Source organism: Oncorhynchus tshawytscha, linkage group LG10 (assembly GCF_018296145.1).
Source record: "Oncorhynchus tshawytscha isolate Ot180627B linkage group LG10, Otsh_v2.0, whole genome shotgun sequence".
NCBI lineage: Eukaryota > Metazoa > Chordata > Actinopteri > Salmoniformes > Salmonidae > Oncorhynchus > Oncorhynchus tshawytscha.
This window is the reverse complement of record NC_056438.1, coordinates 29,219,081-29,242,617: the sequence shown is the minus strand read 5'-3', so window position 1 is coordinate 29,242,617 and position 23,537 is coordinate 29,219,081. Positions and strand designations below refer to the sequence as shown.

At 43.7% G+C, this 23,537-nt stretch overlaps 3 protein-coding genes across 6 annotated transcripts in view; 1 reads left to right on the top strand and 2 right to left on the bottom strand.

The window, feature by feature from the left end:
- eml3 (EMAP like 3) overlaps window positions 1–3,636 on the bottom strand; it is a 31,499-nt gene extending 27,863 nt beyond the window's left edge. Inside the window, exons 1-2 of one of the 3 annotated variants that reach the window (XM_042328465.1) lie at window positions 3,457–3,636; window positions 3,239–3,350 (exon numbers count right to left, since the gene is read on the bottom strand). In XM_042328465.1, coding sequence (XP_042184399.1) covers window positions 3,239–3,263 — 25 coding nt within the window. In that variant the 5' untranslated portion in view covers window positions 3,264–3,350; window positions 3,457–3,636. Of the gene's footprint in view, window positions 1–3,238; window positions 3,424–3,456 lie in introns of those variants that run through there. The other 2 variants (XM_042328467.1, XM_042328466.1) reach the window with 2 other exon arrangements.
- A 687-nt stretch (window positions 3,637–4,323) lies between these two features.
- On the top strand, window positions 4,324–9,116 carry ecsit (ECSIT signaling integrator). The gene is made up of 8 exons (XM_024434897.2): window positions 4,324–4,342; window positions 4,976–5,063; window positions 5,356–5,517; window positions 6,570–6,981; window positions 7,129–7,410; window positions 7,825–7,973; window positions 8,184–8,289; window positions 8,454–9,116. The coding sequence occupies exons 3-8, from the start codon at window positions 5,377–5,379 to the stop codon at window positions 8,711–8,713; spliced, it is 1,350 nt and encodes a 449-aa protein (XP_024290665.1). The 5' UTR covers window positions 4,324–4,342; window positions 4,976–5,063; window positions 5,356–5,376; the 3' UTR covers window positions 8,714–9,116.
- A 2,823-nt stretch (window positions 9,117–11,939) lies between these two features.
- Window positions 11,940–21,942, bottom strand: LOC112260075. 2 transcript variants are annotated; one of them, XM_042328464.1, is made up of 8 exons: window positions 21,803–21,942; window positions 15,689–19,458; window positions 14,362–15,270; window positions 14,130–14,227; window positions 13,976–14,037; window positions 13,063–13,380; window positions 12,821–12,932; window positions 11,940–12,624 (listed from the first exon to the last, which is right to left on the bottom strand). In XM_042328464.1, exons 2-7 carry the CDS (start codon window positions 19,232–19,234, stop codon window positions 12,829–12,831), a joined length of 5,037 nt encoding a protein of 1,678 aa, XP_042184398.1. In that variant the 5' UTR covers window positions 19,235–19,458; window positions 21,803–21,942; the 3' UTR covers window positions 11,940–12,624; window positions 12,821–12,828. The 2 variants fall into 2 exon arrangements, with proteins under 2 accessions (XP_042184398.1, XP_024290664.1); XM_024434896.2 differs by having other exon boundaries at window positions 11,941–12,624; window positions 14,130–14,185; window positions 21,803–21,941.
- Between the last annotated feature and the right edge of the window lie 1,595 nt (window positions 21,943–23,537).

Sequence of the window (23,537 nt, the reverse complement as noted above, 5' to 3'; positions counted from 1 at the left end):
TGCGTCCTCCGATACACAACCCAACCAAGCCTCACTGCTTCTTATCACAGCGTGCATCCAAACCGGAAGCGAGCCACACCAATGTGTCGGAGGAAACACAGTGCACCGCCACAGGAGACGCTGGTGCGCGATGAGACAAGGATATCCCTACCAGCCAAACCCTCCCTAACCCGGACGACGCAAGGCCAATTGTGCGTCGCCCCACGGACCTCCCGGTCGCGGCCGGTTACGACAGAGCCTGGGCGGGAACCCAGAGTCTCTGGTGGCACAGCTGGTGCTGCAGTACAGCGCCCTTAACGACTGCACCACCCGGGAGGGCCTGCAAATGACTTTTTAATGAGCTCCTCTCTTGCTCAACCTGAACATCTGAAGTTGCTCTGGTGCAGCTGGAGGTCCAACAACGACAGTAACTGTATTGAGAGACACAGAACCAAGGGGGAAAATCTGGCATCCGGGTAATTCGTTGGCATCGAAAATGGAACTTGATACTTTGTGGCCTCCTATCCATTTGTGTGAGAAACAAAGTAACATTCAAGATAACATTCCCACGCCTGCCATTCCATTCACTTGAACCTCACACACCGGATCTCCGGAGAGACTATGGGGGATCGAGGTTACTTGGTTTCCCACCTGTCTATAGGATACAACAAAGTGCAATTTCGTGATTGAAAACAGTGAGCAAGAACATGTTGTACTATCAAGAGTGTTTTTGCAATAAAAATCCCTGGCCCTAGGTTATCATCAAATGGATGTTGCTCATTTATAACAATTGCAAACATATGTTTTCTGTTTTGTAATTGCATGTTATGCACATGAAGTTTACATGCTGTTTTGTCATTTGCAAACTGATAAACCCACAGACGTAACTGTTCTATGGAGTGGGCTTGACAGGTGAAAAAGCACACAGCAAATTCTCAAGTGTTAAATCAACGCAGACTGTTTAATGTCACACTGTTCCAGTGTCTATATGGGTCCACACTTTTCAGTGTTAAATTAACACTTTGCTTAGTGTAAAGCCTTATTTGCATATTTCTCAGTGTGCCTTGCCTTTCGAGTGAATTGTGAGTGAGTTACCATCCATGACTGTGTTTGTCAGCGACAGAGAAATGGTTGTTGCATTCATTCATTTTCAGACCTGTGGCCTTCACCTAGTGAAATCCTAAGTGAATATGTAATCATTCAAATAAATGTATTTAAGACAATAGAATATGTATTTCATAAGGCTGTATTTTAAGGGCCTAGTTTAACGTTAATTCAGTGGCCTGAAACTCATGGTTTACAGGCCACATCAGGCCTGTAAGTCACATTATGCTGGCTTGAAAAGTGACTTAATTCCTATTGGAATCCAGCCAGAGTGGGGATATCCAACGTTTTACATTTTTTATTCAGCCGCAACTTGCATTCAGAAAGACTGCCCGGGGTTAGGAAAACCAAGATACACTACACGACCCAAAGTACGAGGACGCCCCTTCAAATTAGTGGATTCGGCTATTTCAGCCACACTAGTTGCTGACAGGTGTATAAAATTGAGCACATAGTCATGCAATCTCCATAGACAAACATTGGTAGTAGAATGGCCCATACTGAAGAGCTCAGACACATCATGGTAGGCCACACAAGATCACAGAACGGGACCGCTGAGTGCTAAATCAAGTAAGAATCATGTGTCCTCGGTTGCAACACTCACTACAGAGTTCCAAACTGCCTCTGGAACCAACGTCAGCACAATAACGGTTGGTCAGGAGATTCATGCCAGGAGAACTCTACCTACCCCACTGCATAGTGCCAACTGTAAAATATGGTAGAGGAGGAATAATGGTCTGGGGCTGTTTTTCATGGTCGAGCAGCCGCACACAAGCCTAAGATCACCATGCGCAATGCCAAGCGTCGGCTGGAGTGGTGTAAAGCTCGCCGCCATTGGACTCTGGAGCAGTGGAAACCTGTTCTCTGGAGTGATGAATCACGCTTCACCATCTGGCAGTCCGACTGACAAATCTGGGTTTGGCGGATGCCAGGAGAACACTACCTACCCCACTGCATAATGCAAACTGTAAAATATGGAGAGGAGGAATAATTGTCTGGGGCTGTTTTTCATGGTTCGGGCTGGGCCCCTTAGTTCCAGCAAAGTGAAATCTTAACGCTACACCATACAATTACATTTTAGACGATTCTGTGCTTAAAACTTTGAGGCCACAGTGTGTGTAAGGTCCTTTCCTGTTTCCGCATGACAATGCCCCAATGCACAATGCGAGGTCCATACAAAAATTGTTTGTCGAGATCGGTGTGGAAGAACTTGACTGGCCTGCACAGTGCCCTGACCTCAACCCCATTGAACACCTTTGGGATGAATTGGAATGCAGACTGCAATGAGCAGTTTGACAATCAAGTATTCACGTGGTGTATTAGACTACCTAAATAATCTAAATCATTTCAGTAAGGGGTGCAATAAGGCCTAGTAACAGATAGGATTCGTTTAGAAAAAATTGTTATTTATAATTGATTTAGCATAAGATTAATGAATCAATGTGCATGCAAAAACATTGAAACAACCCCCCCCAAAAAAAATCAACCTGCAATTGAGCATGCTGGGAAATTTGATAAAATATGGCTGCGGTTTTGGTGCAACTCTGATTATTAAAGGGGCAGAGGAGTCAAAAACGATTTTTTTCTGTGTTTTACATACATTTCCACATGAGGTTGAAATAATACTGTTTAATTCTGAAAATTATGATAATACACTTTTCCTGTTGGATGTGTTTGAAAAGACTGCATGAAATTTTAGCTTGTTTTGCAGGGTGGGTTTGGACTGCCTGTATAAATTCAGAGAGTTTGCCCTCCTCTCTGCCAAATCATAATAGCTAGTTCAGGTTACACATCCCTCCCGTTCAGTTCCGCCAATTAGGCCCCTCTCTCAGACCATGCCCAGGAAGTCCGAGCAACATTTTTGCTTGAGAAATAGCATTTTGCTAAGAATCTATTTTTGTTTATTTATGACAATTTTAATTGAAAACTATCACATCAAGGTACTTAAATTGTTACCCAGAAATGATTTGATAGAGATTTTAAAAAACAGCTGCATTGGGATTACACTGAGGTTCTTTTAATTTACACCATCAACACTAGAAATGTTACAATGAAAAATCTAAACTAGGTAACACAGGCCAATTTACTGTGTAGTCTACTTAAAATTAAATAAATATAAGGTTACCTAAAAATACATTTTAAATGCTGGACTTACCTAGACTATTCGTAGAACCATCCATGGTTGATCGTCCAGGAGTTATTTACTGTTTTCTAGTAGTGAGGTTTGTTTTTTGGTGTATTTTCCATACTGTATGCCGCTGCTTTACCTGAGGGTGTCAGAAGTCGTTCTTGAGAAAAGAGAGGCACGCATGGCAACGAACGTACGCAGTTGCCGGAGAGGATTGGCCTAAAAAAATTCACTCAAATACTTACTGTACATAAATCCAGGAAATGAGCTGAGCATCTGGTGGGCAAATGCACAATCGCCCAATAGATTCGCATGCACGCCGCATTAGAATTACCAAGACAATGATAGGTTAAATATCGCCTCGTTTTTATATGACTACACGTGCATGCAATAATATGCTCCTTACTGAAACTTGTAACACAACTTTTTGGGTTACATACACATAATGATGTATATAAACACTGGATTGCAAAAGCTATGTATTGACCATTGAAAGGCTCTGAAGACACTGGTCGGCCATATTGGCACTCCCCAGTAGGAGCAGTCCTCCATAGGAATTAATGCAATTCTACATTATTTCAATTAAATGTTTCATAGACAAAATTACATGTATTTAAGTATTTTGTTGTTGTAGTGGGGACAGTAACAGTCATCTAAAAAAATTATACTCTTTGTAAATATTTGTCTTTCATTTTTTATTTGTGTTTAGCTCACATAATATAATGTTAAAGTGTCTGTAATAGAATAAACATGGCAGAAACGAATGTAGACATTAATAAGTGCATTTCTATAGTTTACCCCAAAGAATTACACGGTAAGGGAGTGCCAGTATGGAGGTGAGGTGGCTTCAACACAGTGCCCCCAAAATAAGTCATCTAGTGTATATATAAATCATTGGTTACACCCCCCAGTCGTCCAAAAGTTCAGTTCAACTGATTAGATTTTCATAGATTTCCTGCCGCCTGGTGGCGTGTTTGTGTACTGCATGTACATATGATGGCGGAATGGAAGTCGGCGTCCTTGTTTCTGTTATTATGGGGGAATGAAAACGTGGTTGAAACAGGAAATGCACCCGACATTCTTACAGAAACACTTTCGAGGAGATGGAAAACTCGTAATAACGAGTATTGTGTACGTTGCCCATGCGTCGTCAATGTGCCACCTTGTATTCTGGGCGATTATGGGACAATGAGGGCTCTCCTTCAAGAAGTGAATGGGAGTCAATTGGGCGTTTGCTCAAAAAGTACATTACAAATATTTTCCGAGATGTGAGAGAGATGTGTTCTCTGTAATATCTTATAGCTTTTGAATCATGACATCATATACTTTAAAGAAGAATAGGCAGGTTTCTCGACTCATACCCTGACTATTCTGCACATCTATAACTCCAGTGTTAAATTGCTATATTGTAATTATTTCGCCGCTATTGTCTATTATTGCCTTACCTCCCTTATCCTACCTCATTTGCACACACTGGATATAGTATTTTTCTATTGTATTATTGACTGTACGTTTGTTTATTCCATGTGTAACTCTGTGTTGTTGTTTGTGTCGCACCTGCTTTGCTTTATCTTGGCCAGTTGTAAATGAGAACTTGTTCTCAACTAGCCTACCTGGTTAAATAAAGATGAATTTAAAAAATATATATATTACGCGATTAGTCGGCAGTCTGCTGGGTGGGGTGTTAATACGTTCCTCCATTCATTACCAAATGGGATTCCTATCTCATGCATTCTGTAATATCTCTGGTCCTTTATACCACAGCGGTTTCAACATGGAGGTGCCCATGGAGAGACATGTCTGAAGGAGACTTGATACAAAGGAGATTAACCTCACCCTTTCACGTCCCCGTGTAAGTATCGGGCTTCTTTCACACACACGTTGATAACTTGAACACTTATAGCTAACGTGAAGATAAGTACTTAGTTAACTAGCGTTCCACAGTGCGTTACAGTATGTCGGTTGTCTCTTACTGTAAATGATTGTGTCATGCAACCCTCAAAACCACAGAGGTTGATCAGCAGACTGCACGTATGTGCTTGCAATTTGTAACAATAATCATGCGGATGCAGATGTATAATAGTGTACATATGCTATTTGTCCCACCTGCTTATCTTATTCATCATGTCACTGTTTTCTCTTAGGATCCACATGATGCATGTACCATGAACTGTGCTCGCTGTCTACTACGGCTCCAGAGTGTAGGGTTCCTGGCCCCCTCTGTCAGAGCAGCTGTCCAGCATGCTGCCCTGCTTCAGCCAGCCACAGCACTGTCCCAAATAACAGCACACAACACATGTGGTCAGGTAAGGCACTCCCGAGGGGGAGGAGGAGGGGGTCAAATATAGTCCTCTTTAAAGTAAACCTCCCGGGTAAGAAAAATAAGAAGCTAAGGATCTCCGGTCACTTTGTATTCACACTGCCTTTGCCTTTAAACGAGGAACTCAACTCTTGCCAGTTCACTTCACCTATTTTGTGGTCCGAGTCCTCTTTTGAATTCACATTGCTATGTTTAGGAAGGTTTTTACTAAGTGCAGGACAAGCTATTCCATCGGAACGTGTTATCGGGCAGCTACCTGCTTGCATTTTGGAAGCTAATAGATTACAATTATGTCTCATCTTTTAACTAAATGCAATCAGAAGATAGATTAACATGTCAATATTACTGGTAACAGAATGAATGGCAGAAGAATAACTGCAGGTGAAATAATGCTCTAATTGAAAATGGTACACCCAATGTAGGCTACTGCGCCTTTAAGAGCTAGAATTGATGTTGTACGGTTATTATTCTCACCGCGTATGTTGTCTTCTCTCACCTTATTCAAACCCCACAATTAATGAACAGCTTATGAAGCTCTCATCGTCTATACAAAATATCACATATTGCAAACAAATAATCTTGCACTAAAAACACCACACATTTTTTGTCTTTTTTTTTTTCAATGTCGAAAAACGGCACACGTTTTTTTCCGCAACCCTGCACAACATCATTTTCTCTCTTTTGTGGCACTCTTTTGTGGCACCTAAAAAAAGGGAACCGGACCGCGAAATTCAAGCAAACCGAACGTTCGAGATGCTCTCAGTTTGGTTCGCTTCGGGGCTATTTTTGAGGGTTCTGAGTCCCTTTGAAGTGTTAACAATGCACACAAAAAAATCTCAAGGGGACCAAGGGGTGAAACCTTTATGAAGTTTCCCAGTCAATCACATCATGGTAGTCTGTTTTTGAGTTGATAATGATCATTATGCTCAATTGTAGGGTTAGGATGACGAAAATATCAAGTTAACCTTTTATGCATTTTGTTGGAACTATGTCGACTGCTTGTATCTCCTCGTCAATGTATTTCTTCGTTATCAACAGGCACTCAGGCGTTTCCATGGCAGCCCTGGATGTTATAAGAGCCAGCCTGTACCCACAGACCCTGGTGAAGAGCATGAGGATAGAATAAAGAAGGACAAGTCACTGATCACTCACGATGACCTGTTTGAGAGGGTGGCCAGGGAGGCCAAGACTAAGGCTACCTTCAACAGAGTGGTGGATGTATTCAGTAAGAGGGACATACGGCGTCGGGGTCACGTAGAGTTCATATACGCTGCCTTGAAGAAGATGCCAGAGTTTGGTGTGGAACGGGACCTTACAGTCTACAACAAGCTGTTGGATGTCTTTCCCAAGGAGGTGTTTGTCCCCAGGAATTTTATCCAGCGCATGTTCAACCACTACCCCCGACAGCAGGAGTGTGGGGTGCAACTGCTGGAACAGATGGAGAACTATGGTGGGTGGGGAGGGGACGTGTGAGTGAGAGATTGGGCCAACAATTGTTTTTCAGAACAGTGTCTTTTTAAACCATTAAAATAAGGAGCTAGTGTCTTTTTGTTGACAGACCCCTTTTTGTCATACATTAATTTTGTTGTGTCATCAGGTATCATGCCAAATGTTGAAAGTAAGGTCCTGATCGTCCAGATCTTCGGGGACAAGAGCCACCCGATGAGGAAGTACCAGCGCATCATGTACTGGTTCCCCAAGTTCAAGCACGCCAACCCCTTCCCCGTCCCCCTGCAGCTCCCCGAGGATCCTGTAGATCTGGCCCGGCTCAGTCTCAACCGCATCGCCAACGACCTGGATGCTAAGGTCACCGTCTACCAGATGCCCTGCACCGACATCTCTGAGTCCGGAGAGGAGATCACCTTCCCACACGTCGTAGGTAGATAATCAAAGTTCCCTCTCCTTTTACATACAAACTCCGATCCGAATCCAAGGTTTTCTCACTCTATAGTTGAAGGGTTTTCAGTTGATATAGCTCGTATTTTGTGGTCAGAAAATATTTAGGTCAGCAATGATCAATTGAATAGATCAATGGTATTAGGGCATGTGTCAAACTCATTCCACGGAGGGAAAGGTGTACAGTTGTACAACTGAATGCATTTAACCCAACACCTGAGTCAGAGGTGCGGGGGGGGCTGCCTTAATCGACATCCACGTCTTCAGCGCCTAGGGAGCAGTTATGAATTGGAATAAGTTTGACACCACTGTATTGGGGGATGCAAACATATGATAAATGTTGTTTCTGTCTTCTCAATGTTAATTCCTACCTCTCTGCCCTTTCCCCCTGTGTTAGGGATCCAGAGCCCAGACCAGATGGAGCTGCTGGCTAAACATAACCCCAACAGGCCTGTGTTTGTGGAGGGCCCCTTCCCCCTGTGGCTGAGGAAGATCTGTGTCTACTACTACATACTCAGGGCTGACCCACTGCCCCCCGAGGAGAAGGTGGGAGACCCTGTGCAACTCTGTTAAAGCCAAAGGAATGATAACATTGTCTATTTGTAAATAATGGTGTATATTTTAACGGTAGCATTTGCAATGTCATCATTTTGATGATGAATATTGCCTCAGTAGTATCTGTCCCTTACTATTACAATAGTGTTATTCTATGTTTTTGCTTGAGCAGTAACAGTTGATTTGTTTTCACCCGGTCAGGTGGAGGATTCTTATGACCCTGAGAGGTGTTTCGACTACCCTCTCCAGCTGGACCTGGACTTGGACCGGGACATGGGGGACGACGACAGCTTCGATGTGGAAGACGGTAAGATGATAACACCTAGGACCTCATCAGTTCAATTCGGCAAAGCTTTAGATATCTCGCCAATTAAAGTGATGCTGGGCACAGCTGTAGGAATCTGTACGGGACTTTGAGGTTGCAGGGGCGTGCAGTAAAGTGATAAAGGATATACGTCTTGTTTTCTGCAGTGGACGAAGGGCCGGTGTTCGCCATGTGTATGACGAGCCAGGGGGATCAGGCCACCCTGAACCAATGGATCTCAGGCCTGCAGGAGACCAACCCCACCCTGGGCCGCGTCCCTACCCTGTTCCGCCTGGAGGCCGGCCCCAGGGAGCTCCAGGGAGTGGCAGACCCAGGACCCGGGTACAGGGAGGAGGGCGAAGAGGAGGCAGAGACGGATATTGTCGTGGAGGAGGAGCATCAGCGTAGCCAGGGAGTGAAGCAGTGACAGGACTATGATACAGCTCACTTCACTACCAGAGATTACCCGGAGAGCTAGCTTTCTGTCACAGCGCATTTGTCAGAACACGGGAGTTCTTCTTGTCAGGTCACTTCTGGCCCTCATCATAACATCTGGTAATCATAGGATGTCTTCAAGTTAAAGTGGGTTTAATACCTAATTATAATGTACCCACCTATAGTCAACTCATTTAGGATCTTTCAAGAAACCAAGCTTAAGTTAGCTATTGAGAAAATACTGTAGATAATATGTACGGCTGTAACCCGATGCCCTCAACTCATTTGATGTTTCTGTTAGAATGCCTTTGATAAGACTCTTGAAGGAACTTTGAATTTGCACCGTGTCAAGACATGCTCAAATCAACACAAAACAATAAATGAATTTATTTCTATAGACGTTTCTTTTGTATGGCATGTAAGATGGATGGTAACATATCAAACAAGTTGTTTCACAGGCCTCTCCCAGCCCACCTTACTTGATAACACCTACCCCCCATTAAATCATAGAACCACTTTAAAAAAGTTACCAAAAGGGTTTATTAGTACCTAAAAAAAAAAATTAAAAAGGCATTTGAACATTCCCTTTTAAACAAACAAGGTAGGAACCAATTGAAAGTGGTACATTCTCAACAGGTAAATAGTACAGCAAGGTCAGTGTCCCCTGTACATTTTAAAGTTCGTCACAGCTGTACAAGAAAAAGTTCACAGTACTTTCTGTTTTCAATGCATTTTCAGACTGTGCTCTTGGACATTTATTTTCAGCATATTGGTGAACCAAAAACACTGCAAATAAATCTCTTCCACATGATTTCTGATACTTCCTATACGTATATACATGTTCAACACTCCACATCCAAGCAGCAGGCCATTGGATCGTAATTTTGACTGGGGGAAAAAAATGCTGATTTGTTGATGGTTTAATCAAAGATATTAAATACAAATGAAATAGTCATGTGTCACTGACTGATTGTTCAGACCAAATAAATACATTGAAAGAGTTATATGTACACAGTATGTATAGAGACAAGTAAATATTAACAAAATCAGAAGCAGTATGAGTACCACTAACCATAAAGGGTTAGGTTTATTTTCATAGGAAATCAAATAATACATTAAGGGTATTGACATTTAACCACCCCTTTAAACATAAATGTTGTATTTACAGTGTGGGCATACATGTGTCAAATCACCATTACAAAAACTTAAATGTTCTTAAAGGAAGAATTCTTTTACATTTCAGAAAAATGTTATACGAAAACAGTTTTTTTTTTAAAAAGTCACAAGTATTTTGAAGATTCAGTGTTGTAAAGTATGGTGCATTAATATCTAGAAAAATTGGTCCCACTTTGAACGAAGTGCAACCTGTATTGCATACACAAAGGCTTCATAAGCACTAAATAAATGCTTCACAAATCATCAATACGCGTATGTCATACTGTCCAAAGGGTGACAATTCCCACTGTAGGGTAAATTGCCAAATGTGACGACATGCACTGTTTGTACACCGTTCATAGAGTGTCACATACGCTTAAAGATGACTTGAACCTTGTTCACATTTGTATACGATCGCATCTCTCTTCTGCTTGGGAATACTTTGGAACAGATCTCCAAAATTAAAATCCCAGAGCTGATTTGCTGGTGTTTACAGTCTTATTTTTTGGCTCAGAGAACTTGGGGGGCAAATAAAACCAAACTGGCATGACGCCAGTTGGAGGACCCTGCTTTATAAGTTGCTCTCCGTTTTAAAGTGGGACCGAAAAAAAATCAACTTTTTACGGAATATTTAAAATAACCCCATGCAAGGACATCCCTTGGATCTGAATAACAAAACTGATAGGAATTGTGAAAAAATATAAAATGAAATTATAAAATGTCAAAAGTTTGGATACGCCTACTCATTCCAAGGTTTTTCTTTATTTTTTACTATTTTCTACATTGTAGAACAATAGTGAATACGTCAAAACATATATGGAATCATGTAGTAACCAAAAAGGTGTTAAACAAATCAAAATAGATTTTATATTTTATATTCTTAAAAGTAGCCACCCTGTGTCTTGATGACAGCTTTGCACACTGTTGGCATTCTCTCCACCAGCTTCATGAGGTAGTCACCTGGAATGGATTTCAATTAACAGGTGTGCCTTGTTAAAAGTTAATTTGTGGAATTTCATTCCTTAATGCGTTTGAGCCAATCAGTTGTGTTGTGACAAGGTAGGGGTGGTATACAGAAGATAGACCTATTTGGTAAAAGACCAAGTCCAAATTATGGCAAGAACAGCCATCATTACTTTAAGACATGAAGGTCAGTCAATTTGGAACATTTCAAGAAGTTTGAAAGTTTCTTCAAGTGCAGTCGCAAAAACCATCAAGCGCTATGATGAAACTGGCACTCATGAGGACCGCCACAGGAAAGGAAGACCCAGAGTTACCACTGCTGCAGAGGATAAGTTCATTAGAGTTACCAGCCCCAGAAATGGCAGCCCAAATAAATGCTTCACAGAGTTCAAGTAACAGACACATCTCAACATCAACTGTTCAGAGGAGACTGCATGAATCAGGCCTTCGTGGTCGAATTGCTGCAAAGAAACCACTACTAAGAAACACGAGCAATGGACATTACACTGGTGATAATCTGTCGTTTGGTCTGTTGAGTCTAATTTTGAGATTTTTGGTTCCAACTGCTTTGTGAGACGCAGAGTAGTGTAACAGATGATCTCCGAGTGTGTGGTTCCCACCGTGAAGCATGGAGGTGCGATGGTGCTTTGCTGGTGACACTGTCTGTGATTTATTTAGAATTCAAGGCACACTTAACCAGCATGGCTACCACAGCATTCTGCAACGATACACCATCCCATCTGGTTTGCGCTTAGTGGGACTATCATTTATTTTTCAACAGGACAATGACCCAACACACCTCCAGGCTGTGTAAGGGCTATTTGACCAAGAAGGAGAGTGCTGCATCAGATGACCTGGCCTCCACAATCACCCGACCTCAACCCAACTGAGATGGTTTGGGATGAGTTGGACCACAGAGTGAAGGAAAAGCAGCCAACAAGTGCTCATGAAGCTGGTTGAGAGAATGCCAACAGTGTGCAAAGGCAAAAGTTGGCTACTTTGAAGTATCTAAAAATAGAAAATCTATTTTGATTTGTTAAACCCTTTTTATATTTACTACATGATTCCATATGTGTTATTTCATAGTTTTGATGCCTTCACTATTATTATACAATGTAGAAAATAGTACAAACAAAGAAAAACCCTGGAATGAGTAGGTGTGTCCAAACCTTTGACTGGTACTGTATGTACAGACGAATATCAAACAGCTAATCACCCGTAGACAATTTCAAATGGTCTCAAGTCAAATTTACACGGCTGCGATTTGCCCTTAACCTGCATCATATCATATCTGATACATTGAGTTAGACCAAGGACATGTCATTCAATCAGATTGAAGAACATAACTGACCTGTTCGTCATGGATGCATTAAAACAGGGATGTTAACCCATTCAGTTGACTAGGAGAGCCCACCTGTCTGCTTAAGTGTGTTTCAAAAAGCACAATGACATTATTGAACCCAGTGACGACATGAATATTAACTGTTTGCTTCATCATAGGAGACTTGGTGTAGTAGTAGAGAATGACAATCGCTACAAAACTGCGCTTTCAAAAACAGCGAGTGTGTGTGTATCCCAAAGTTAATGAGGTAAAGCTCGTCTCTTGTGGTTCAATGTCACCTATGTATGCAGTTCAAGTTTAGTTTAACTTTTGTAGAGGTGAACTGCTCTAAAAATAAATAAACAGACATTAAAAGAAACCAGCAGTAACGTTTTTCTTTTCCTCCTCTACTTCTGAACAATGTTGTTTTTACGCTGTCTGGCATTTAGTGATTTGTGCTTCTTCTGCAAATCAAGACACATAAGTAGGTGTATGTCAAGAAAATATGTGCAATGTCAGAAATATGTTTCATGAAAATGTGTTCTTACAGATAAGAATACCCCCCCCCCCCTTGGTACACAGAGCTGTGGTGAACGTGGTGATATTTAGACATGGATGGTGTCAGTTCAATGTACTGTTTAAGAAGGCTCAAATGCTCACCTTAGCTCTCAGAGTCTGTTGGTGGTTTTGGAGCTCTTGCTGTTCTTCAGGTATGACGAGTCCTCTGTATCAACCATTACTTCTACTTCTGCTGGGAGGTTGGCACTGTCCCCTGAAACAAAATGTACATGGATAGATATGTCAGAAACTCTCAATCCCAAATGTCCCCATTGCAAGGGACCGGAGACTTTCTTTACCAGGAAGAACTCTGTGCCCTCTAATATGTAATAGGTCCTTATTACCTCCCATCCCACCACTGTGCTGCTGCAGCTGGCTGGTGAAGAAAAGTTCTCTCCTGGACACCTGCTCGTCCCAGGCCTCCAGGATGTGCCGGCGCTCCGGGGGCACCAGGCTCAGGGTGTCCGGGTGGGCCTCCTCAATGTGGGCCCTCACCCCCTCCAGGCTGTGGGAGTACTGGAGCTCCCCGCACACCATGCACACCAGCAGCTGGTTCAGGGGGTCGTAGTCCATGAGGTAGCAGTTCCTCCATACAGCATCTGAGATGGGGCCGTTGTAGTTGTCGTTATGATCACCGTCTGGGAAAAGGAGCTCTGATTCCTCTGGGGGGGGGGGGCAAGAGAGTGGTATTGTAAGACAGGGGTTCCCAAACTTTTTCAACCATGCCCCCCTTCTAGCATTGGGGAACATAGCTCTCTACAGTATGCAATGACTGACATGACAACAAGAGAAACTGATGATGCACTACCCAATTTCGAAATTGCACCTTGTGCATTCTACTATTACAGCTTTGGTGAGTAAGTTGAAAGCCGAACCGAGTTCAACATAGTAAAACTGCCCGTCCACAGTTTTTGGGCACTAGCCAGTCACAGTAGCCCATGAAAACATTCTACTAGCCAAGGGCTGAAAATATATATACAAATATTTGGGCTAATTTGCAACAAGATTACTCTAAGAAAAGCCTATAGCTGTAGCTAGATTTACGCCTAATAGATCTATAACAGGGGTATTCACTCTGACCCTATGAGGTCCGGAGTCTTCTGGTTTTCTGTTCTACCTGATAATTCATTGCACCCACCCGGTGTCCCAGGTCTAAAGCAGTCCCTGATTAGAGGGGAACAATCAAAACAACGCAGTGGAACTGGCTTCGAGGACCAGAGTTGAGTTTGAGGCATCTATACATTTCAAATGTATTACCTTCTATAGGTTCCGTATGGCTTTGGTCAGGAAAGAAGCCCATGTCTGTCTCTGTGGAAGTACTATGGAAAAAGACACCACAGTACTGGTTACTACCAACATACACATTGAGATAAGAGAAACGTCAGAGGGATCCTGAAAACGACTCTCTCACCTTAGATGTAGTTCAGAGTCCTCCGAGGTGTTGACCCACTGCTCAGGATCCTGTTCCTTTGGTTGAGAAAAATGACGGTCAGCCCTAATGGAAATTAACTGCCAAGGGGAACCAAAGTTACCCAAGGCTGAATCCTCACCCCTTGGTACCAATGCCTGCTTTACCATATAGTTCGGACTTAAAATATGATATGGTGTTTTCTTTGAAACATTCCCCATTGTAAAAAAATTACCTGTGTATCCAGCCCCTGCAGCAGGTGTTGAGGCTGACTGCTGGGGAGGATGGGCCTCCAGTTGACCGAAGCCCTCTTCTCAGTCAGCTCCCTGTCCCTCATGGCCTTCCTAGCTCTCTGTTCCTTCTTCTTCACTCTCCAGTACTCCCTCTTCTTCCTCAGAGTCTCCTCTTCAGACTCCCCCGGCACTGGCTTGGGCGGACCCATGGAGCTTATGTAGATGGGGCTTCTGGTGAGCCCCTGCATTGTAGGCAATCCTACATTTTGTAAATTCCCACTTTGAGGAATCTGAGCACCTTGACATTTGAAAGGAGTCTGTGTTGGTGTGAACATGGACGTTTGACTGGGAGGATGAATTGGTAAGAGCTTGATGCTAGTCAGAGGGTTGGGCGGAGGTGTGAGAGTAGCGATGGGTGAGGCGTCTGCGTCTGAGATTTCCTGCACTTGCAATCGCCATTTTCTAACACGTGGCGAGTCAGGGCTGGACCCCGGGGCCGCTTCCTGTTGGCTCTCCACCAATAGCAGCCCGCCTTTCTTCCCCTCACCCAATGGAGGGACAGTGACACCGCCTCCTACAGGGAGAAATGCGGTACTGAAGCTGTGAGATGTCTGGGGGGACCCTGTGTGGCCAATGGATGAATTGGAAATACTGGTACAGTTGACCGGAGGTCTAAGCTGTAGTGTATCAGATGGCTGTCCCATGTTGGAGGTGGTGGGGCTCACAACCAGAAGTGTAGGGATGTTGGTGACCATGCTGAGGCTTGCCTGAGGTCCAGAGTCAGGGGGAGATATAGGCTGGAGAAGGGGGGAGGGCTGGGGTTTGAGCAATGGTGCGGCTTGTAGACTGAAGCTCCCGCCTCTCTGCACTGGCCTCTGTGTCGGAGTCTTGACAATATGGAGATTCGGAGCCTAAAAGACAACAACACAATCAATGGACAGCTTTACATTCGTTTTATGTCTCAATATATCATTTAGAACCAGGGTTATTTGATCAATTTGTTTATCTTTACAAACATTTACTTGTTTATGTTTGTTTATGTTCAGTTCTCAGAATCCATACACCTCCTCCCCCTCTCCCTCTATTTTCGCTGCTTGTGTCAAATGCCAGAGAGAGATTCGTGGCTTTTCAGTTAGACTGGACAGTGGCCTTGTGTACAGTATTGCATTGAAAAAGACATAATAGTTCCACATTCCAATTAACATAACCACAAAATGTACTTTTACCTCAAATTAAATTGAAATGATAGGTATTGGCCTACCATGTGAGTCATGAAATCTGCACTATGATGAAATCTAATAGCATGGATTACAAATTATATCCACCCACCTGTGCTGCTTTGAGGGCTAGTCGTCTGCTGTAGTCCCCCTGCCTCAGCCCCCCTCCTCCCTGCCGAGCCTTCCTGGCTCTCTGCTGCCTCTTCATCATCCTCCAGTACTCCCTCTTCTTCTGCAGAGTCACATTCTGGTCTGTCACCGCCGGGGCGTGGTGATGTTGCTGGCGCTGCTGCTGTTGTTGGGGGTGTTTTTGATGTTGCTGACGCTGGTGTTGATTTTGAAGTTGGCAAGGTGGTTGTTGTTGTGGTGGCTGGTGATGTAGCTTCGGAGGTTCTGGGGAGCAGCAGTGGTGGTGGCCTGCTTTTTTGGCACGCAACCTCTGGGCTCTACGAGGGACAGGGAGGGGTGGTTCTCCGGAAGCTGCCTTGTGGGAGCAAGATTGTGTGGGTGTGTGAGAGGGGGGTTCGGACCGATTGAGAGGGGAAGCTGAGAAAGAGAGGGTGTTAGCACAAGGACTGGATAGGGGAGAGTCCTTAGGATGAGGACTCAGTGGACGAATCTGACATGGTGGCGGGGCGTCAGCATCCACCTGCCACCCTTTGACCTCCAACAATAGGTCACCAGATATGGAGGCTTTCTCCTCGTCTTCCATGGTGAGCAGAGGTAGATTTGGCTTGACCTCAATCTGGACGGCATTCTCCTCGGAGGAACAAGCCTGGGGTTCACTTTTACAAGGCAGCTGTCCTGTAATACAGTCAGGCTGTTCCGTTTTACAGTCAGCCACAGTGCTGAGAGATTCCTCCAGAAGCTTCTTCATAGAGGCCACTGCCAGGAGAGTGGTGGCCTGGCTGTCAGCACTCAAGGCTAGGTCTGGTGGCTCTGGATGTGGTGGAGACTGGGACAGTTTGATATCAACACAGAGGGGTTGTTCCAGTGGAGGACATGGAGCATGTGTTGAGATTGATTCTCTTTCTTTTTTTATTTGGTTTCCCTGTGGAGGCATGGGCAGACTGGTGTTTGAGAGAGGCTTGATAGTGTGTGTGTGGCTGACAGAGGTGTTGACATTGGGATTGGCTAATCGCGCTAACCTTTGGTTCCGCCTCTTCTGTGAGGCAGCATTTCCCCGAGCTTGAACTCCTTGCCTTAGGCGGATGGCGCGGGCCGCCCTCTGCTCTCGTTTCTTTACCCTCCAGTACTCCCTCTTCTTAGCCATACTTTCCTCCTCTGTTAGCTTTGGGTCCAAGTTAAGCACTGCTGATGCTGTAGAAGCTTTGACAGCCATCTGCATGACACAGCTAGCCGGCTTTGGCATTGCTGTAGGCACACCAGGAAAGGTGTTTTGGATGTTTTGAGGGTGTGTGAGGGTGATATGACTCTGGGGCTGGAAGACTGTGTGTAAATTCAAGAGGTTTTTCGGTGTGCTGCGAAATTCAGTCCTCGGTCTGATTGAAACCAACCTGGGAGGATTCATGATCGACAGGCCGACGGGAGGACAAGAGACTTGAAACTGAGCAGAACGGATTAGAGGAGGTGGTGGGTTGTCCTGTGTTTGATGACTTAACACCACATTACTAAAGGCATCACCAGTAGGTTTGGGAAGCAGTTGGTGTTGGCGGTGTGTGTTGGTAAATAAATTATTAACAGGCATCCCACTACTGTTACCAATTTCATCCCCAGTCTCTTTTGCTTCTGTAGTGAGATCAATTTGAGGAATATTATTGGTCACTGTGCCATCCTCCATGATGAAACCTCCAATGATCTCTGAGGCGCTGGTGTGAGTAGGCCTATTTTCTGTTGGTTGTGGCAGCGTGTTGCAGCCCGCTGCTCTGTCCTTCCTCATATCCTCCAGGATGCTCTGGTAACGCTTGACTCTTTGCATCAGAGCATCCCTCTCCTTCATCTTAGCTCGGACTTCGCCAGAAAGCTTGGCTCGCTGCTCCCGTTTCTTGACGCGCCAGTATTCCCGCATCTGGGCCGCCCTCTGCTCAGGGGTCTCCTTTGAGTCATCTCGTGGTGCGTTGTAGGTTGTTAAGGCTTTGGCATGATAGGGGGACTTCCTCATCTTTCTCTGACCCAGGAAATTCCTTTGGGTTTCAATGAACCTCTGTCTCGGAGTCCTACAACGGACCATAACTCGGTTAACGTTGGCAAACTGCACTGGACCAGGGAGCCTTCTGCTTGGTTCCCCTGCTGGTTTATAACCAATGATATTAGATGTGATGATACCAGTCTGCATTGTTGCTTTAGCCTCCTGCAGATTCTCTGCTCTTAGCTGAACGGTCTGTTCATTAGCGTCGACTGTGGTTAGCTTAGCCAGGATTGAATCGTCAGACTCCCTTTTGACAGCAAAGCTAGCCACTGCTCTGGCGTTCTTCAGCAGCCGTCCGGCTGAGATGAACGGGGCACTGACCCTACTAACACACTGCCTCTGGCCCTGTCCACTCAAAGCGGACTGGGGACGTTCAACGTCCACGTTTGGTAACAGTTCTACTTTCTGCAACGATACCTCCATGTTAGTGATTCTTTTGCTGGCCTTGCTTAACCTAGCGGCTTGCTTCGCTCGCTGTTCTCTTTTCTTGATGCGCCAATTCTCTCTGCGCTTGGCGGCTCGCTCCTCCTCAGTCTCCAGTGTAGCTGATGTGTCGTTGATGCTTCTAACTTCTTGGGCCGCGACCACTGCACTCTTTTTCCCGCCTAGCGGTGTTACTTTCATCCCTCTAGGCCTAACCCCTGGTTTGTGAGCGAGCATAGGGGCAGATTGAGTGGTCACGATGGCCATCCCTGTGGTAATGTTAGTGGTTAGCGATCTAGGCTGAACAGACACTGTAACTTGCGTCTTTGTCATTGCATCGGGCCTTGATACACTCTGGGTGTTCAGATGCTGCTCAGATGACACTACAGGAGAGCTGCCATTGAGAATAGTCATTCCGCTCTGTGGTTGGCGAGGTGCAGAGCCTGAGGCTCTCACCGCCACTCTTACCGGAGGCACAAAGGAGCCACTGTTGAGAAGCACTCCATTGGGTTTGGCTGAGGTAACTGGTCCAATCACAGCGCCCCCTGTTGGATAACTGTTCACTGCCATCTTGCAGACCATTGCACCTTTTCCTGGGCCTGCACTGGACATTGGGAACTGAGGCAAGACTTTGTTGAGTTTTATCCTCTGGAACCAACTCTCCTTTTGGTTTGCTGAGGAATAGTTTTGGCCCCCTTCCTCGACACTATGGTTCTGATTATAGGAGACAGCAGAGCCCTTTCCCTTCAATAAGACTACAGGTGCACCGCCGACATAAGTTTGGTAGGAACCATCACTATTCAACAAAGGGGGGGCAGACCCTGCTATTGAACAAGAGGCACCAGAATTCAACCCCATTGAGGTTATGGTTTTATGGACTGCATTACTGTCCAAGGATTTACTTCCTCTGTTTGTTGCTTTTGACCTCTCCTTCTTGACCTCTGACAACTTAGCCCTCTGCTCTCGTTTCTTAGTCCTCCAGTACTCTCTCTTCTGGGCGAGGGTGGCGTTGTCAAACTCCGAGGCCGGACGGTAACGCTGAACCCGTGGGCTGCCAGCCCCTCCGGTTCCCTGGGTGGTTGGCATGATGGTCGTGTTGCTGCTTGGTACACCGTTCCTACTCTTCACCAAACTGTGCTGGCAACGGAATCCTCACTCATCCTACTATTTATCGTCCGATGTCCTCCAGATCTGGATATCGTCAGCCTTTAGCTATTGAGTAGCATCCTATAGGTCTTGTTATGTCCATCTCCCATCTCGGGTGGTCACCTGCCACATCTGGACATTAACAGACGCCAGATGGTAAAGTCCTAAAAGTATGAAAATAAACAACGCGTGAATAAACAACTGAAGGGCACATTCAGATATGAATCATAACAGGGCTTGCGATTGGATTGTTAGCTGACTTATCACTTCTTGAAATAGTTTGTTGGGTAGTTGATAAAACAAAAAATGAAAGGTACTTCTTCAAGACACATATCATCAGTGTTTGCAAAACCCCATTTACAGTGCCTTCAGAAAATATTCACACCCAATGACTTTTTTCACATTTTGTTGTGTTACAGCTTGAATTTAAAAATGGTTCATTTAAGATTTTGTGTCACCGGCCTACACACAATACCCCATAATGTCAAAGTGGAATTATGTTTAAATTCTTTAAAAGTGGAAAGCTGAAATGTCTAGAAACAGTAAGTATTTAACCCCTTTGTTATTGCTAGTCTAAATAAGTTCAGGAGTAGAAATGTGCTTAACAAGTCACACAATAAGTTGCATGGACTCACCCTGTGTGCAATAATAGTGTTTAACATGATTTTTGAATGACTACATCAGCTCTGAACCCCACACATACAATTATCTGTAATGTCCCTCAGTTGAGCAGTGAATTTCAAACCCAGATTCAACCACAGACGTCCTTCCCGGTGGTGTAAAGTACTTTCGTTTTTTGGGGGGTATCTGTACTTCACTATTTATATTTTTGACAACTTTTACTTCACTACATTCCTAAAGAAAATAATGTACTTTTTACTCCATACATTTTCCCTGATACCCAAAAGTACATTGTAATTGCTTAACAGGACAAGAAAATGGTCCAATTCACACACTTATCAAGAGAACATCCCTGGTCATTCCTACAGCCTCTGATCTGGTAGACTCAATAAACCCAAATGCTTTGTTTGTAAATAGATGTCTGTGTGTGGGAGCGTGGCCCTGGCTATCCGTGTTGTCTTAATATACGGAATGTGAAATGATTTATACTTATACTTTTGAACCTTAAGTATATTTTAGCAATTACATTTACTTTTGATACTTAAGTATATTTAAAACCCAAATACTGTCCTACTTTTACTAGGTGACTTTCACTTTTACCACCACTGGTCCTTCCTAACTCAGTTGCTGGAGAGGAAGGAAACCGACTCTGGGATTTCACCAATGGTGGCCAATGGTGACTTTAACACCTTTACAGAGTTTAATGGCTGTGATAGGAGAAAACTGAGGATGGATCAACAACATTGTAGTTACTCTATAATACTCATGCTATTCTCAACGACAGTGAAACGAAGGAAGCCTGTACCTAATACAAATATTCCAAAACATGCATCCTGTTTGCAATAAGGCACTAAAGACTGCAAAAAATGTGGCAAAGAAATTGACTTTATGTCCTGAATAGAAAAGCATTATGTTTGAGGCAAACCCAATAACACTGAGTACCACTCTTCATATTCTCAAGCGTGGTGGTGGCTGCATCCTGTTATGGGTATGCTTATCATCGGCAAGAACTAGGGAATTTTTTAATGATAAAAAGAAACGGAATAGAGCTAAGCACAGGCAAAATCCTAGAAGTAAACATGGTTCAGTCGGCTTTCCAACAGACACTGGGAGACAAATTCACCTTTCAGCAGGACAATAACCTAAAACACAAGACCAAATATACACTGGAGTTGCTAACCAAGTCAACATTGAATGTTCCTGAGTGACCTACATACAGTTTGGGCTTAAAAATCTATGGCAAGACTAGAAAATGGCTGTCTAGCAATGTTCAACAACCAACTTGGAGAACATATTTACTATACTAACAGCTCTGAGCTATCTGTGAACATTTTTATTGATTTGTTCTACCATAGGACAGATTTTCAGAGTAGCCTCCATGCAACCTAAAGGAGACAGTGTTGCAAAACACATTTTCTTTGAAGACAACATGATCTTTGGCAAATGAAATCTGAAACGCTTCCAAAATGCAGGCTGTGTTCCTAGCAGCATGCACTACAACCAGGAAGAGAAAAATGGCACTGTCTCTTTAAGTCATGTCCCTCGTCTATCACAAAATATGTCTGTCGTGTGCCGTTTTTCATTCTTTATTTATTCTCATGTGCATACCAAACGCAGTGTGCTGACGAGTGTCCAAGTATCGCCACCAATTCCAAAGAAAAGCGTCCGGAAGATTGGACAAATTTGGTGATATTCATGCCGTTACCAGCGCTGTCTCTACCAGCGTACAATGGACAATATCTTCCTCCTCCCCTGTCCACACGGACTGGCGCCTGTCTGCGTGTGTGTTCCTTGTCGAAATGAATCGAAAAGCATAAAACCCAAGCCAGCGGTGAAAGAGCAGGATGTTTGGAAACGTGTGGAAAAAAAAACATGCATATGCATTACCTGGTAGTTACACCTAACTTTCCGGGACAGTTTGTTAACGTTTGGACAGATATACTGTCAGGACACTGCAGATACTTTCCGCGAGCCAGCCTTTCTCTCTATCGCTGCCTTGACAACGGTGAAAAGTACCAGGATGTGGGACCTTGCTGCTTGTGTGTAAACTGCGTCGCGTGGACAGATACAAGCCTCTTAAAGCAATACTTACCACAACAGGGGACATTATTGTTTATCTGGACAGCAACATGTATTTGAAATAGATGGACAACGGAATTGAGCCATTTCTATCCATATCCACGATGCCAAATATTTCCACTCTATAACACCATTTTATTATAGGCTATTGGTTATATCATTTTTGACCATGCTGAAAATGTTGTTGAGATGTGCAACTGGGGCTGCACCCAATCAAATCAATTCATCCATTAGAATCCAATCAATTAAGTTATTTGTAATTGAATATACACCTCCCTAATATTGGAGTTGCGCCCCCTTTTGCCCTCAGAACAGCCTCAATTTGTTGAGTCATAGACTCTTCAAGGTGTCAAGCGTTCCACAGGGATGCTGGTCTATGTTGACTCTAATGCTTCCAGAGTTGTGTCATGTTGGCTGGATGTCCTTTGGGTGATGGACCATTCTTGATACACAAGAGGAAACTGTTGAGCATGGAAAAACCCATCAGGTTGCAGTTCTTAACACACAAACCGGTGCGCCTGGCACCTACTACCATACCCCATTGAAAGGCACTTGCATATTTGTCTTGCCCATTCACCCTCTGAATGGCACACATACACGATCCATGACTCAAGGCTTAAAAATCCTTCCTTAATTAACCTGTCTCCCCGCTTCATCTACACTGATTGAAGTGAATTTAACAAGTGACATCAATAAGGGATCATAGCTTTCACCTGGATTCAACTGGTCAGTCTGTCATAGAAAGAGCATGTGTTCCTGACGTTTTGTACACTCAGTATATTCTAGCACATTTGACTTAAGCAAAATTGACCATGGATTTTCACAAAATTACAGGGTTTCTTATGTTGGGACAAAATAATAGACAATGTTGCCACGCCCGTTGTATTAATTCATGGTTGCGAATTTGAGCATTTTGGCAAATATTTCTCTCAATATCTCACTAAAAAGAACATGAAGCAATGACAGTGCAAGACACATTGTTATGATATCCCCTGAAATTATGCAGTCACTGTACAGAAGGAATTGTTCATAAATAGTGAAAATGTATGTTGTCTTTAGATAGCCATTTCAAAGACAGTAGATCCCGCCCCTCCACCCCATAGTCATAAACGTCTCTGTAACAAAACAAGTAACATAACAACCCCATTGGCAAACTGTCACATTTGTCCAATTGATTTAGCAGTAGAATTTAACCTACACACTACAATACTTGGAAAGTATTCAGACCGCTTGACTTTTTCCACATTTTGTTATGTTACAGCCTTATTCTAAAATGGATTAAATAAAATGTAATCTTCATCAATCTACACACAATACCCCATAATGACAAAGCAAAAACAGCTTTTTAGAAATGTTTGCAAACGTATTAAAAATAAACTGAAATAGCTTATTTACATAAGTATTCAGACTCGAAATCGAGCTCAGGTGCATCCTGTTTCCATTGATCATGCTTAAGATGTTTCTGCAACATGATTGGAGTTCACCTGTGGTAAATTCAATTGATTGGACATGATTTGGAAAGGCACACACTTGTCTATATAAG